General features: G+C 46.1%; 1 protein-coding gene across 1 annotated transcript in view; it reads right to left on the bottom strand.

Moving 5' to 3' along the window:
• Positions 1 to 16,436, bottom strand: part of PSME4 (proteasome activator subunit 4) — a 206,483-nt gene that overhangs the window by 146,854 nt on the left and 43,193 nt on the right. Inside the window, exons 6-8 of the mRNA XM_077813889.1 lie at positions 11,732 to 11,795; positions 10,803 to 10,877; positions 3,557 to 3,679 (exon numbers count right to left, since the gene is read on the bottom strand). Coding sequence (XP_077670015.1) covers positions 3,557 to 3,679; positions 10,803 to 10,877; positions 11,732 to 11,795 — 262 coding nt within the window. The remainder of the gene's footprint in view (positions 1 to 3,556; positions 3,680 to 10,802; positions 10,878 to 11,731; positions 11,796 to 16,436) is intronic.

Genomic DNA, 16,436 nt, shown 5'->3' with positions numbered 1-16,436 from the left:
CAGGGAGTCCATGTGGAACTTCAATTTCTTGAGAGACTGGTTGAGGCCATGCAGATCCACGAGGGGCCTGAGACCTCCTTTGGGATTAGGAAGTAGTGGCAATAGAATTCTCTTTGTTCAATGTCCCGAGGAACCTTCTCCACAGCCCCCAAGCCCAAGATCTTCTCTACCTCCTGAGCAAGGAATCGCTCATGAGAAGGGTTTCTGAAAAGAGATGGGAAAATTGGGGGGAGGGGGAGAGCTGGAAGGAGGAGCAGCCAAGAACTGCAGGGTATAGCCCCAAGCCACTATGTCCAGGACCCAGTGATCCCACATAACCCATGACCAGGCTGAGCGGCAGGGGGAAAGTCGGTTGAGGAAAAGGCGGGTAGGATCGTCGACTGACTGGGGCATCACTCTCGGGCACACTCTCAAAACGATCACTTCTGGCCCCCTGGGTGTTTGGCTGCCCCAGGCTGGGCTGGCAAGCAGGAGGAAGAAGGGCGACAACTACTAAAACTAGCATCCCTTTTCCTTGTAGGTCCCTAATGAGGCTGCCAGGGTCTTGGCGGCAGTGGTGGTTGGAAGGGCTTCCTGGCTGATTACAGCATGTGCATGTCCAACGAGCGAAGAGTAGCCCTAGTGTCCTTCAACAGGTACAGCCCAGCATCTGTCTGATCCAAGAACAAACCAACTCTGTCAAAGGGGAGGTCCTGGATCGAGGCCTGCATCTCCTGGGAGAGGCCTGCCGTCTGGAGCCAGGAACTACATCGCATGACCACTGCCAATTTGGCCACTCTTGCCGACAAGTCCGCTGCATCCCATGCCATTTGCAGGGAGCATCTGACCACTGCCATACCCTTCTCCAGAGTGCCAAACTCTTGGGCCAAACCCTGAGGGAAGAATTCCTGGAACTTTTTGAGACCGTCCCAGAGATTAAAATTGTACTGGCCCAGCAGGACCTGATGGTTCGCCACCCAAAATTGCAGGCTGGCAGTAGAATAAATCTCTCCCCCAAATAAATCAAGTTTCTTAGCGTCTTTGTTTTTGGACGTCGAGGAGGTGGGGACCTGCATGTCTTTTTTGTTGGTTGCAGATACAACCAGCAAGCCCGGGGGCGGGTGGGCACAGAGGTATTCGAAACCCTTGGCAGGCACAAAGTACTTTTTCTCAACCCAATTCGAGGTGGGTGGGATGGAGAAGGGGGTTTGCTGCAAGGCCTTGGCTATACTGAGGACCCTCTCTTGCAGGGCAACCCACGCAAGTGTAGAGGCCAAGAGGACACTGAAGAGGGTGTCCTCCTGCTCCCCTATCTCCTATACCTCGAGCCCCAGGTGCTTGGCCACGTGCCAGAGAAAGGCTTGATGTTCCCTAAAGTCACCCAGCGGGCTAGCTCTGGAAGGTCCCGCAACCGCCTCGTATGGGGATGACGAGGAAGACTGGAAAGCCAGTGGGGGTGCTGGGGTCTCAACCATGGTTGGAGAAAGAGGCTTTGGGGTGGGCAGAGGTTCCTCCACCCTGACCTCAGAATGGGCTTCCAGTACCAGGTCCGGTGCTGGTGGGGCCGTCACCCAATGTTCCGCTGCAGCCACCGAGCAGCGCTGTGAAGGAGGCACCATCACAACCGGTATGCCCAATGCACTCCAATAAGACCACTGTGCTGGCCAGTGGTTATGCTGCCATTGCGGTCCTGCAGATGAGGGAGCGGGCTCCGGTGCCCAATCATGCCAATGAGACTTTGGCAATCAGCTGAACTGGCCCTCCGGACCGGAGGAACCCTCTTCTGGTGACCAGGGAGGAACCGTCAACATCTGCGTTTGTTTGCTGGTCATGGCTACCGGTGATCGTTGCCCAGGCGTAACTGAAAGGTAACTGAAGCGTGGAGACCTGTACCAGGAACATTCCCACCATTCCGGTGATTGGGACCAATGCGACCATCAAGCAAGCAAGCAGTGCCAGGAATAGAAAGGAAAGCGTCGACCCCATGCTGGAGAGTAGTGACAAGGGGATCTGGAAGCTTGCCTGGGTGACCGGCAACACAATTAGGATCTGCCCCGGGATTCCCGACGCAGCAGCAAAGAGCAATACCTTCTGTCCGGCAATCAGCATTGTTCCCCTATCTCCTGAGGGGTCTTAACTGCAGGCTTGCCCTCTTGGGGAGCCTTAGCAGGGACCTGCGGCAGCGGGGTCATCATCGGAGCAGGTGGAGACCTGTGCTCTCTCTGCGCCGAGGGAGCCAGGGATGACAAAGGTGCAGGCAGCAGTGTGGGTACCATACTGCTCCCAGGAATCGGTGATGGACCTTTAAGCGCACCCCAACCAGGGAGGCATGATCGCGTGGCTCCGGAGAAATTTGGTGGGTAGGTCTGGGTCCCTTGGTAGATGACCCCTGGGCCTTCTTGCTCGGTGCCAGGGAGTGCTTCTTGGCCTTCTTCTTTGGCAGAGGTGATGGCCAACAGTGCCAGGAGAGGCCCGGTGCTGATGCACGGAGGCTGAGGCACTTGGCACTACCTGCCTGGACAGCTCGGAAGCCAGGCGGAGGGCGGACTTCATCAGGAGAGCACTGAGGCAATGTCCCGCTCCCTCTGGGTGCGGGGCCGAAAGTTTCTGCAGAACTGCCCCTTCATGTGTGACTCCCCAGGCACTTAAGGAAGCTGCCCTGGGGGTCACTCACAGGCATAGGCTGCTGCAGTGCGAGCAGGGCTTAAACCTGGGAGACCCGGGCATGCCCCGCCTGGGGCAAAATCCTGCTGGGACCCTAACGACTAACACACACTTAACGAGTACTTTACTTAGCACTAGCAAAAGCGAACTACGTACAACAGCCTTAAGGCACGAAGTTCAGAATGACAGACAACCACTAGCTCTAGCTAAGAAAAAAAAGGTGCTCTGACTGACCACCACAGGCAGTAAGAAGGAACTGAGAGGGCATTGGGACAGCGGCGCCTGATATACCACGCTCATGCAGCGGTACTCTAGCGGGTGGCACAGTCAGCCCTATGTGGTCCTAAGACAAAAATCTCCGAGGGCCATGTATGTGGGCACGCACACATCTAGAATGGAATCCTTACGAGCAAGCACTCAAAGAAGAACTAATTTTCCGTAACGAAGGACTTGTATAAATAAAGGACACAATACCCAGTGGGACTGGAAAGTGATAGTGACAATTACCACAACCAGAACCTCAGAAAGAAAAAAAAAAGCCCAAACCCTTTGGCTACAGAAGTTCTCCCTGTCTCACAGTGGGAGCTCAGGACCCAAGAATGAGAATCCTGTTTGTAAAGCATCTCTGAAGAATATCACTGTGGACAAACTTCATGCTTGTATTGGACTTTAAATCAATGAGCTGGCAGCTCATTTCCAAAGTGCCACTTAGAGCAGCCCTGAAATAAACCTTATGTTCCACATCCCCAACCTACGGTAAGGCACTACTTTAAATAAACATTGGTCAAAGAAAACCTCAGAAATAAGCATCTGCTGAAGCTGAATACCCAGACACTCTAATCATTTTAGCTACACAGCTGTTCAGAGCTTTTCATTACCAGTTTTTAATGTACTATATAAAAAGAATACTAACCATCATGGCTGTGATCCACATTACTGCATGTCCTATATCATAAGCATTTGTTAAGAATCTTGGAACTAAAACTTGACCGCTTCCCACTGGAAGATTCAAACTTCTCAAAATCCTTGTAAATATCTGTTAAAAAAGTTAATATTATTACTTAATACTATTTATAAGAGGTTTCTCTACAATACTTGTAATGGGGCAACAGTTCCTGCATAGTTGTTATTAATTTGCTAGAATAAACATCCGAGTAACAAAACATCACATATGCATTTAGTGTTTGGCTACTCGTAGTTACTGCAAGTTCCATTCTTAGCAGTTTTCAGAGTAACAGCCGTGTTAGTCCGTATTCGCAAAAAGAAAAGGAGTACTTGTGGCACCTTAGAGACTAACCAATTTATTTGAGCATGAGCTTTCGTGAGCTACAGCTCACTTCATCGGATGCATACCGTGGAAACTGCAGCAGACTTTATATACACACAGAGAATATGAAACAATACCTCCTCCCACCCCACTGTCCTGCTGGTAATAGCTTATCTAAAGTGATCATCAAGTTGGGCCATTTCCAGCACAAATCCAGGTTTTCTCACCCTCCACCCCACCACACAAATTCACTCTCCTGCTGGTGATAGCCCATCCAAAGTGACAACTCTCTATAGGGATAGCTCAGTGGTTTGAGCATTGGCCTGCTAAAGCCAGGGTTGTGAGTTCAATCCTTAAGGGGGCCATTTAGGGATCTGCGGCAAAAAATTGGGGATTGGTCCTGCTTTGAGCAGGGGGTTGGACTAGATGACCTCCTGAGGTCCCTTCTAACCCTGATATTCTATGACTTCCGAAAGGTGAATGCAATGTGCATGATAATCAAGTTGGGCCATTTCCTGCACAAATCCAGGTTCTCTCACCCCCTCACCCCCCTCCCAAAAACCACACACACAAACTCACTATCCTGCTGGTAATAGCTCATCCAAAGTGACCACTCTCCCTACAATAATGACAGGTTTCAGAGTAACAGCCGTATTAGTCTGTATTCGCAAAAAGAAAAGGAGTACTTGTGGCACCTTAGAGACTAACCAATTTATTTGAGCATGAGCTTTCGTGAGCTACAGCTCACTTCATCGGATGCATACCGTGGAAACTGCAGCAGACTTTATATATACACAAAGAATATGAAACAATACCTCCTCCCACCCCACTGTCCTGCTGGTAAGGGTGGGACAGTGGGGTGGGAGGAGGTATTGTTTCATATTCTCTGTGTATATATAAAGTCTGCTGCAGTTTCCACGGTATGCATCCGATGAAGTGAGCTGTAGCTCACGAAAGCTCATGCTCAAATAAATTGGTTAGTCTCTAAGGTGCCACAAGTACTCCTTTTCTTTCTCCCTACAATGTGCATGATAATCAAGGTGGGCCATTTCCAGCACAAATCCAGGTTTTCTCACCCCCACCCCCCCTCCATACACACACAAACTCACTCTCCTGCTGGTAATAGCTCATCCAAACTGGCCACTCTCCAAGTTAAACCAGAACATCCGGGGTGGGGGGGTGGGGGGGATAGGAAAAAACAAGGGGAAATAGGCTACCTTGCATAATGACTTAGCCACTCCCAGTCTCTATTTAAGCCTAAATTAATAGTATCCAGTTTGCAAATGAATTCCAATTCAGCAGTTTCTCGCTGGAGTCTGGATTTGAAGTTTTTTTGTTTTTAAGATAGCGACCTTCATGTCTGTGATTGCGTGACCAGAGAGATTGAAGAGATAACATTCATAAACCAGTCGGAGAACACTTCAATCTCTCTGGTCACGCAATCACAGACATGAAGGTCGCTATCTTAAAACAAAAAAACTTCAAATCCAGACTCCAGCGAGAAACTGCTGAATTGGAATTCATTTGCGAACTGGATACTATTAATTTAGGCTTAAATAGAGACTGGGAGTGGCTAAGTCATTATACAAGGTAGCCTATTTCCCCTTGTTTTTTCCTATCTCCCCCCCCCCCCCGATGTTCTGGTTTAACTTGGATTTAAACTTGGAGAGTGGCCAGTTTGGATGAGCTATTACCAGCAGGAGAGTGAGTTTGTGTGTGTATGGGGGTGGGGGGGTGAGAAAACCTGGATTTGTGCTGGAAATGGCCCACCTTGATTATCATGCACATTGTAGGGAGAGTGGTCACTTTGGATGAGCTATTACCAGCAGGAGAGTGAGTTTCTGTGTGTGGTTTTTGGGAGGGGGGTGAGGGGGTGAGAGAACCTGGATTTGTGCAGGAAATGGCCCAACTTGATTATCATGCACATTGTGTAGAGAGTTGTCACTTTGGATGGGCTATCACCAGCAGGAGAGTGAATTTGTGTGGGGGGGTGGAGGGTGAGAAAACCTGGATTTGTGCTGGAAATGGCCCAACTTGATGATCACTTTAGATAAGCTATTACCAGCAGGACAGTGGGGTGGGAGGAGGTATTGTTTCATATTCTCTGTGTGTATATAAAGTCTGCTGCAGTTTCCACGGTATGCATCCGATGAAGTGAGCTGTAGCTCACGAAAGCTCATGCTCAAATAAATTGGTTAGTCTCTAAGGTGCCACAAGTACTCCTATTCTTAGCAGTGTGCATAACCAATACAATTTTAGGTCCCAGCATCAAGGGTTACTCTAAGACAATCAGTTTTCACATAAAGGTGAAATACATTTAAATGCATGATTGTAGGAGAACTATCATGATACTAAACACCCAGCAGTCTGAGATTCAAACTGCTGGTACTAGAGAACTAAAATCAGGTTAAAGATTATGCAATAGTTTTTTCTCTCCTCTGCTGGTAATAGCTCACCTTAACTGATCACTCTCATTATAGTGTGTATGATAACATCCATTGTTTCATGTTCTGTGTGTGTATATATATCTTTCTACTGTATTTTCCACTGCATGCATCCAATAAAGTGGGTTTTAGCCCATGAAAGCTTATGCTCAAATAAATTTGTCAGTCCCTAAGGTGCCACAAATACTCCTGTTCTTTTTGCAATAGTTTGGTTATCATTACAATTTAAACTTCTACCTAGTATTCCAAATGATTTGTGCATACTGTAAACAAGAGTGTTTTCCAAGAATTGCTGTGGGGCACTCCACCTACAACTTCTTTTCAGTTAGAAAAGGTATCACAGACAAGGAGTTATTTATTTTTATTCCAATATTTTTGATGATGTTATAAGTTTGAGAGGGAAAATGAGTGCCAGCAACTTCTTACATGCACCTATAGCTTTTGAAGATGGAAGGAAAGTTAGTCTTTAGTGTCCTATCCCCACATACTTCTTCTGCATCAGAAGCTTGAGGATAGGGCATAAGGGTCCTTGTATTCATCTCCTTATAGTTGGTAACTAGGTGTTGCAGCTAATAATGGAGATTCAAACCATACCAACGTGTTCGGGGATCTTGGATAAGGCAAAATAGAGAAATGGGAGAACAAAGAAATGTTAAGTCTGAATGAAATAAAAAACAAAACAGGCAAGTATGATGAAAATGCAGTTCCAGAACCATAAAAAGGAATATGAAATTAAAGACAAACCCACTGGATTTAATAAACAAGAGATTAATAAGGCCCACCACTTTTTTTTGATGGAAGCAATACAAAAGAACATGAGAGAGAGTATAGCAGTCCACAATACAGCAGCAAATCCAGCCAGAGAGGCGTTGCGAAGAGAGTGCGCGGCCCCAATAACGGTCAGCAATGGCGATGAAAAGGCAGGAGAAAGCACGGAAGCTGCAGGTGTGCTGAGGGTAGAATGCCAGCACCATACGTATGTCCAGGGAACGAAGCATGCGGTGTCTGGAGGAGGTATATAGTTTGGGGTAGAAGGTGGGGAGATTAAAGTGTCTGGTAGAAGGCGGGGCATTGATTGAGGTGGAATGGGGATGCCACTTTGGGGAGGAATTTGTGGTGGAGGTGGAGGGAGACATTGACCTTGTGCAAGACAGTGAAGGGAGGATCCACCATCATGGCCGCCAGTTCGCTGACGCATAGTGCAGAGGTAATGGCCACCAAGAAGATCACCTTCATGGAGAAGTGGGCAGGGAGCAAGGGGCGAGAGATTCCAAGGGCAGCTTAGTGAGGGTGGAGAGGACCACACTGAGGTCCCAGGTAGGGGTCCGCTTGCAGACTGAAGAAACGGCATTGAGAAGGCCATGGAGGAAGCGGACAGTAGTCGGGTGAATGAAGACGGAAAAGCCATTCACCAGGGGGGAGAAAGACACTGAGTGCCGCCAGGTGTACATGAATGGCGGAGTGGGCAAGGCCGGAGTACCAGAGGTGGAGGAGGTAGACCAGGACAACAGGCCTGGAGATAGCATCCAGGGAATAGCCATGGTCACACACCCAAATGGTGAAGCAGCACCATTTCGCCTGATAGCAAACTCTAGGGGGCCGTCACCTGCTGTGTGTAAGGATGTCGTGGATGGAATCAGAGCAGAACATGCTGCGTCTATCCGCGAGCTCCATTCAAATACCAGCCCGTGGAGGGGCTGGGGTTGGGTTGTCAGATGCAGCCAATGGGTTGTGTCAGGAGATTGGGAAGGTGAATTGGGGGGCAGATGGAGAGGAGAAGGAGATCTGTAAAGCGATATTGGCAAAGCCAAGTGGGGGCCACAACGATGACTGTTGCCTGATCCCATTGTATTTTGCTTAGGGCTTGTGGAAACAGGAATGGGCGGGAAGGCACAGTGGAGTTCAGTGGTCCAAGGAAGGAGAAGGGCGTCGCCCTGAGATCCGGGGCTGAGGGCTCCCCTGGAACAGAAGGGAGGAAGTTTGAGATTGTCTGCTGTGGCGAAAAATCCTAGTGAGGGGTACCCCACTGGCAAAGAACAGAGCGGAGTGTGAGGTCATAGAGTTTGCACTCATAGTTGGCATGGAAGGAGAGACTGACGGAGTCAACAAGAGAGTTGCTCGTGCCAGGAAGATGTACAGCATGGAGAGTGATGTCATATGTGAGGCACCAATTCCAGAGGACGATGGCCTTCACACAGCGGGGGGGGGGGGGGGGGGGGGGGGGGGGGGAGACGACACAACGTGTCCCGTCCTACTTGCTGACATAGGCAACTGTTGCATGTTGTCTGAGAGAAGTTGGACATGGCAGGAGCGGAGGCGTGGCAGTAGCATTCAGCAGGCTAAGTGAATGGCATGAAGTTCAAGAACGTTGATGTGCATTCTTGCCTCTCTGGGCAACCAGAGGCCCTGGCCATGTGTCCATCCACATGTGTGCCCCAGCTTGCCAGGGAGGTGTCGGTGGTGAGGGTCATGCATGGCACCGGAGGCATAAATGGGATGCCCACCAGGAATGGAGGATGGGTTGTACCACCAAATGAGGAAGGTTGAGGGCAGTGACCATATGGTGAAGGAGGGCCTGATTCTGGGCATGATCAACGGGAGGCAAGACGGAGGGAGGAATGAGCACTTCATCAGGCAATGAAAAGGCACCGGTGGGGACCTGCGGGGCCAGTGGAGTGGGAGCATCTGAAGGAGCATTGTAAATGGTGGTAGTGGATGGGGAGGGCTGACTGAGTATATGACGTTGGTATGGGTCCCAAAGCAAGCTAAGAGCACCGAAGAACAGTGGTTCCGACTCTGGCCATGCAGAGGTAAGAGGGAACTGGAGCAGCATTGATCCACACGGCTTCTTAAAGTCGCGGATGACCCACGCGGTTGACGCACATTTGGGTCAACAGACGCTACTATGAGCAGTTCTGGCTTTGGCGCATGGCGCGAATGAGCACCCGTGATCGGAAACCACATAGGGACCATCACTCGAAGAAGAACAAGTATTTATATTACGAGAGAAATTGGATTTAATCTTTTCAGAAGAGACCAAATTTCAGCAATAAAGCACCCAAATTATTGGGGAAACTGATGAAGTTAATATTTACCCTCGATGAAGGATTGAAAATTTAAGTGATGATCATTTAGAAGTCAGGAAACTAAGAACATAAGAACGGCCATACTGGGTCAGACCAAAGGTCCATCTAGCCCAGTATACTGTCTTCTGACAGTGACCAATGCCAGGTGCCCCAGAGGGAATGAACAGAACAGGTGATCATCAAGTGATCCATCCCGTCGCCCATTCCCCAGTTCCTAGCAAAAGGAGGTTAGGGACACCATCCTGCCCATCCTAGCTAATAGCCATTGATGGACCTATCCTCCATGAACTTATCTAGTTCCCTTTTTAAGCCTGTTATAGTCTTGGCCTTCACAACATCCTCTGGCAAGGAGTTCCACAGATTTACTGTGTTGTGTGAAAAATACTTCCTTTTGTTTGTTTAAAACCTGCTGCCTATTAATTTCATTTGGTGACCCCCTAGTTCTTGTGTTACGAGAGGAGTAGCTCTCTGGAGATTTATTTCGTATGTTTAATATCCAGTGAAAAAAGTTGAGTCTGAATTCCCTAAAATAACTGAAGCAAGCCATATCTAAAAGTATCAGAATCACACAATTTCATTTGTTTTCTCAGTAAGAAGGGACAGGTGGCTATATGAGCCAACAGTTTAAGAGACATAAAAATGTTGGCCAAAATAGTCTCTTTCCAACTTTTTGGTATTCTTACAACTTACACTTAGCCTCACAAAGGCATTAATATGATCCTTCTCAGTGCCAATTGGACTATTTCCAAGGAAGCTGGCTGGCCTGAATTCTATAGTGTTCATACCGTTGAGACAACAAAGAAAAAGAAAATATTACACTATATCTTTATTAACTCAAATTTGGAATTGTTTGAAACAAAAATAACTTTGGACTTTTGAAAATGTGCATGCTACATCAAAATCTGATTCAACTTGGCAAACGCTGGTTTACACCAGAAGATTTTAATATATTAAAATGCTATGAACAGCTTGAAATCAAAAGTCAGAGATTCAGTGCGTTTGTGCTGTGCATCAACTAATTCAAAAGCGGTTCCATACTTGGTCTCATTCTTGCAAGTAAGTGGGATTACTTGTGCATTTAAAGTTATTCACATGCATAATTGTTTACAGAAGGGTGGTGCAATATAGTAATACCCTTTTGAGTCAACTGATGAAGACTGCCAACTCCCAAAGCTATATACAGAGAGTTAATTCAGATTTTCAGCTGCACATACCTAGCTTGAAAATATGGTTATATGAGGCCAAAACAGAGGCTACAGAGAATATTTATGTTTGGTATTGCCCACATTGAAATATATCTCAGGGTTAGTGTAATATTATTGCAGAGTAAACAATATCACTTGTAAAAATAACAGATATTACCTTTGGTACATATGGATCCCAGTCTATGTACCCTATGTTGTCAGTGGCCAAGCGAGCAAAAAGGTTTACTAGATGCTGGGGAGAGGGGAGGAGAAACAAAAAAACAGGTCAATATTCCATAGCATACATTTCTAAGAGAAGAACTCGACGCCCATTTCATCAGTGGCCACAGAGGCAAAATATCAGTTCATCTCAGCAAGAGAGATTTTAAGATCACATTCACCAATGTCACACAGGGCATAAATAAGGAGTTAAAGAATCTTAATGTAAACATTTGAGAAATCATTACACTTCCTGCGCTGAGATCCCCACCTCACTTGTTACTTCTTTTAATATTCATGACTAAAATACAAACAAAAACTCCACCCCTCCACCCCCATATCTCTTTCATATTAGGGATACTGAACTATGGGATGCCGTTATATTTGTGGGATTTCATAGAACTATACCACAATAGCCCTTTGCATCCCCATAAGGATTGACTGGTAGTCTGGAAAATGCATGAGAGAGCAATTATAAACTGCCCAACAAGCAAAACTGATGGCTTGTTTACTCAATCAGCAACAGCTTGTTGGAAGTCATGAAATTACCACCTTTCCCTTCCACATTAGAGAAAGGGGAGGAAAAATGGAACTTGATGTGACAGTGTTCAAGTTAAACAGGGGAGGAATAGCTCAGTGGTTTGAGCATTGGCCTGCTAAACCCAGGGTTGTGAGTTCAATCCTTGAGGGAGCCATTTGGGATCTGGGGCAAAAATTGGCGATTGGTCCTGCTTTGAGCAGGGGGTTGGACTAGATGACCTCCTGAGGTCCCTTCCAACCCTGGTATTCTATGATGATTCTATGAAATATTTCAGGTTTATTTACAAGTACATTTTCACTCTATTTATATAGTGCTATTCTACAGGATTAGGAAAAGTAAATACTCACCCCCTCCCATTGTGGAAGATTCTGAACTGAAAACCAGAGGCCTATAAATTCATCAAACCAAAGCCTGCAAGAAAATGAAATCAAGCCAGTCATTTCAGCACGGCACCAATCTCTCCTCCATCATCAGGCACACATTTCATCTCCACTCTACTAGGCAGTTTCAGGCACCTTTTCTCCTGGTCTCACTTTCACTAATCCAAGTATTTTTTTCCCCCCTTACTGACTGGCTATGGTCACTGTCCTACCACTAGTTCTTTCATCCCAAGCTTCAGTCCTTGGCATTCTTTCCTCCTCCCTCCTTTACCACCTTGTCATTTCTGGCCAACTTTTAAATGTAAAGTTTAGTAAAAGTTTTATGTTAATAATTTACATCTGTATTTCACTTCCTTCTACCTATCTCAGTCTCACCAGTTCCTTGTTCTGTCTTAATTTTCATCTCAACTGGCATACTCACTAGTAAGAACCCATCGCAAGTAGTTTGTATCACCCTCCTACTCTAATGTCTAACGTTTTTCCCTATTGTCCAAGACTTATGATAGGCATCAGACTTGATCCCAAATTCTTTCAGAGCTTGGGAAACAAGCTTCACCATTCCTCCACCTAAACTCTTATTTATTCCTTCATTTTACTGAAACCTTTCTAATTCTCTCCTTTAAGTTCTCCACAAGCCCAATTAAATTAGAAGTATTTAAATCAGCAGGGCTGATGAAAAACATCCCAGGGTATTTAAGGAACTAGCTGAAGCAATCCTGAAACTGCTAGAGATTATCTTTGGGAATTCATAGGGATGGGTGAGGTCCCAGACAACTGGAGAAGTACAAATATACTGCTTATCTCTAAAAAAGGGGGAAAAGGAAGAGCTGGGGAATTAGAGACCAGTCAATCTACTCTCAGTACCTGGAAATATACTGAAATAAATTATCCATCAATTTGTAAGCACCTAGAGGATAAGACAGTGATAAGTAATAGTCAACACAGATGTGTCAAGAACAAGAACTTTCCTTCTTTGACAAAAAGAAAAGGAGTACTTGTGGCACCTTAGAGACTAACAAATTTATTTGAGCATGAGCTTTCGTGAGCTACAGCTCACTTCATCAGATGCATTCAGTGGAAAATACAGTGGGGAGATTTATATACACAGAGAACATGAAACAATGGCTGTTACCATACACACTGTAACGAGAGTGATCACTTAAGGTGAGCTATTACCAGCAGGAGAGCGTGGGGGGGGGGGGGGGAGAGGGACCTTTTGTAGTGATAATCAAGGTGGGCCATTTCCAGCAGTTGATAAGAACGTCCGAGGAACAGTGGGGGGGGGAGGGGGGGAGACAGTTTTACATTGTGTAATGACCCATCCACTCCCAGTCTCCATTCAAGCCTAAGTTAATTGTATCCAGTTTGCAAATTAATTCCAATTCAGCCAAAAGGGGCCACAACAGTGGTTCCCTTAACCCACCCAGCAATATTGTTAATCTATCCAACTATACTCTTAGCCCAGCAGAAGAATCTGTCCTATCTCGGGGCCTCTCCTTCCACCCCTCCACCCCTACGAACATGATACAGTTCTGTGGTGACCTAGAATCCTATTTTTTGACGCCTCCGACTCAAAGAATATTTCCAACACACCTCTGAACAACATACTACCCCACAGAGTCCTTCCTACCAACACTACAAAAAGAAGGATTCTGGGTGGACTCCTCCTGAAGGTCGAAACAACAAACTGGACTTCTACATGGAGTGCTTCCGCCGACGTGCATGGGCTGAAATTGTGGAAAAGCAGCATCACTTGCCCCATAACCTCAGCCGTGCAGAACACAATGCCATCCACAGCCTCAGAAACAACTCTGACATCATAATCAAAAAGGCTGACAAAGGAGGTGCTGTCATCATCATGAATAGGTCGGAATATGAACAAGAGGCTGCTAGGCAGCTCTCCAACACCACTTTCTACAAGCCATTACCCTCTGATCCCACTGAGGGTTACCAAAAGAAACTACACCATTTGCTCAAGAAACTCCCTGAAAAAGTACAAGAACAAATCCGCACAGACACATCCCTGGAACCCCGAACTGGGGTATTCTATCTGCTACCCAAGATCCATAAACCTGGAAATCCTGGACGCCTCATCATCTCAGGCATTGGCACCCTGACAGCAGGATTGTCTGGCTATGTGGACTCCCTCCTCAGGCTCTATGCTATCAGCACTCCCAGCTATCTTCGAGACACCACTGACTTCTTGAGGAAACTACAATCCATTGGTGATCTTCCTGAAAACACCATCCTGGCCACTATGGATGTAGAAGCCCTTTACACCAATATTCCACACAAAGATGGACTACAAGCCGTTAAGAACACTATCCCCGATAATGTCACGGCTAACCTGGTGGCTGAACTTTGTGACATTGTCCTCACCCATAACTATTTCACACTTGGGGACAATGTATACCTTCAAATCAGCGGCACTGCTATGGGTACCCGCATGGTCCCACAGAATGCCAACATTTTTATGGCTGACTTAGAACAACGCTTCCTCAGCTCTCGTCCCCTAACGCCCCTACTCTACTTGCGTTATATTGATCACATCTTCATTATCTGGACCCATGGAAAAGAAGCCCTTGAGGAATTCCACCATGATTTCAACAATTTCCATCCCACCATCAACCTCAGTTTGGACCAGTTCACACAAGAGATACACTTCCTGGACACTACTAAATGCTAATAAGTGATGGTCACATAACCATCACCCAATACTAGAAACCTACTGACCGCTATTCCTACCTACATGCCTCCAGCTTTCATCCAGAGCACACCACACAATCCATTGTCTACAGCCAAGCTCTACGATACAACCACATTTGCTCCAACCTCTCAGACAGAGACAAACACCTACAAAATCTCTATCAAGCAGTCTTACAACTACAATACCCACCGGCTGAAGTGAAGAAACAGACTAACAGAGCCAGAAGAGTACCCAGAAGTCACCTATTACAGGAAAGGCCCAACAAAGAAAATAACAGAATGCCACTAGCCATCACCTTCAGCCCCCAACTAAAACCCCTCCAACGCATCATCAAGGATCTACAACCTATTCTGAAGGACGACCCATCACTCTCACAGATCTTGGGAGACAGGCCAGTCCTTGCCTACAGACAGCCCCCCAACCTGAAGCAAATACTCACCAGCAAACACATACCACACAACAGAACCACTAACCCAGGAACCTATCCTTGCAACAAAGCCCGTTGCCAACTGTGTCCACATATCTATTCAGGGGACACCATCATAGGGCCTAATCACATCAGCCACACTATCAGATGCTCGTTCACCTGCACATCCACCAGTGTGATATATGCCATCATGTGCCAGCAATGCCCTCTTCCATGTACATTGGTCAAACTGGACAGTCTCTACGTAAAAGAATAAATGGACACAAATCAAACATCAAGAATTATAACATTCAAAAACCAGTCGGAGAACACTTCAATCTCTTTGGTCACTCGATTACGGACCTAAAAGTGGCAATTCTTCAACAAAAAAACTTCAAAACCAGACTCCAACAAGAGACTGCTGAATTGGAATTAATTTGCAAACTACAATTAACTTAGGCTTGAATAGAGACTGGGAGTGGATGGGTCATTACACAAAGTAAAACTATCCTCCCCCCACCGTTCCTCAGATGTTCTTACCAACTGCTGGAAATGGCCCACCTTGATTATCACTACAAAAGGTTCCTCCCCCCACCCTCCTGCTGGTAATAGCTCACCTTAAGTGATCACTCTCGTTACAGTGTGTATAGTGACACCTATTGTTTCATGTTCTCCGTGTATATAAATCTCCCCACTGTATTTTCCACTGAATGCATCCGATGAAGCGAGCTGTAGCTCACAAAAACTCATGCTCAAATAAATTTGTTAGTCTCTAAGGTGCCACAAGTCCTCCTTTTCTTTTTGCGGATACAGACTAACATGGCTGCTACTCTGAAACCTTCTTTGACAGGGTTACTGGCCCTAGTGGATAGGGAGAAGCAACAGATGTGATATATCTTGATTTTATAAGACTTTTGATACAGTCCCACATGACATTCTCATACACAAACGAAGGAAATATGGTCTCTAGATGAAAGTACTGTAAGATGGGTGCACAACTGGTTGAAAAACTGTATTCAAAAAGAGTAGTTATCAATAGTTCACTGTTCCACTGATACAGTTCAACATATCTAGTGAAGTCCTGCAGGGTCTGTCACTATACAATATTTTCATTAATGCTTGGAGAATGGAGTGGAGAGTATGCTTATAAAATTTTAAGAGAACATCAAACCAGGAGGGGCTGCAAGCACTTTAGAGGACAGAATGAGAATTCAAAATAACCTTGACGAATTAGAGAATTGGTCTGAAATCAATATGATGAAATTCAATGAAGATAAATAAAAAGTACTTTTTTGCCTGGAGGCGTAGGGGGAGCCAGCTGAGATCACTCAGTTGGGATGGACTGCAAAGAATGGGGCAGACAATCCCCAAAGCTGGTGGATATTTCAATACTTAGATTTACGAAACAGCTTCTGTTATACCTGACTCGTTACTCAGAAGTCAAGAATGATGAAGATGAATGAAAATCTTATTCACCATATAAAAGAAAAGATTCTACCAATTCCAAAAGGTCGGACACATTACCTCCCAGGTTAATGAATATTCCAGATCTTACCAAA

Source organism: Eretmochelys imbricata, chromosome 3 (assembly GCF_965152235.1).
Source record: "Eretmochelys imbricata isolate rEreImb1 chromosome 3, rEreImb1.hap1, whole genome shotgun sequence".
NCBI lineage: Eukaryota > Metazoa > Chordata > Testudines > Cheloniidae > Eretmochelys > Eretmochelys imbricata.
This window is presented reverse-complemented; position numbering and strand designations above follow the sequence as displayed.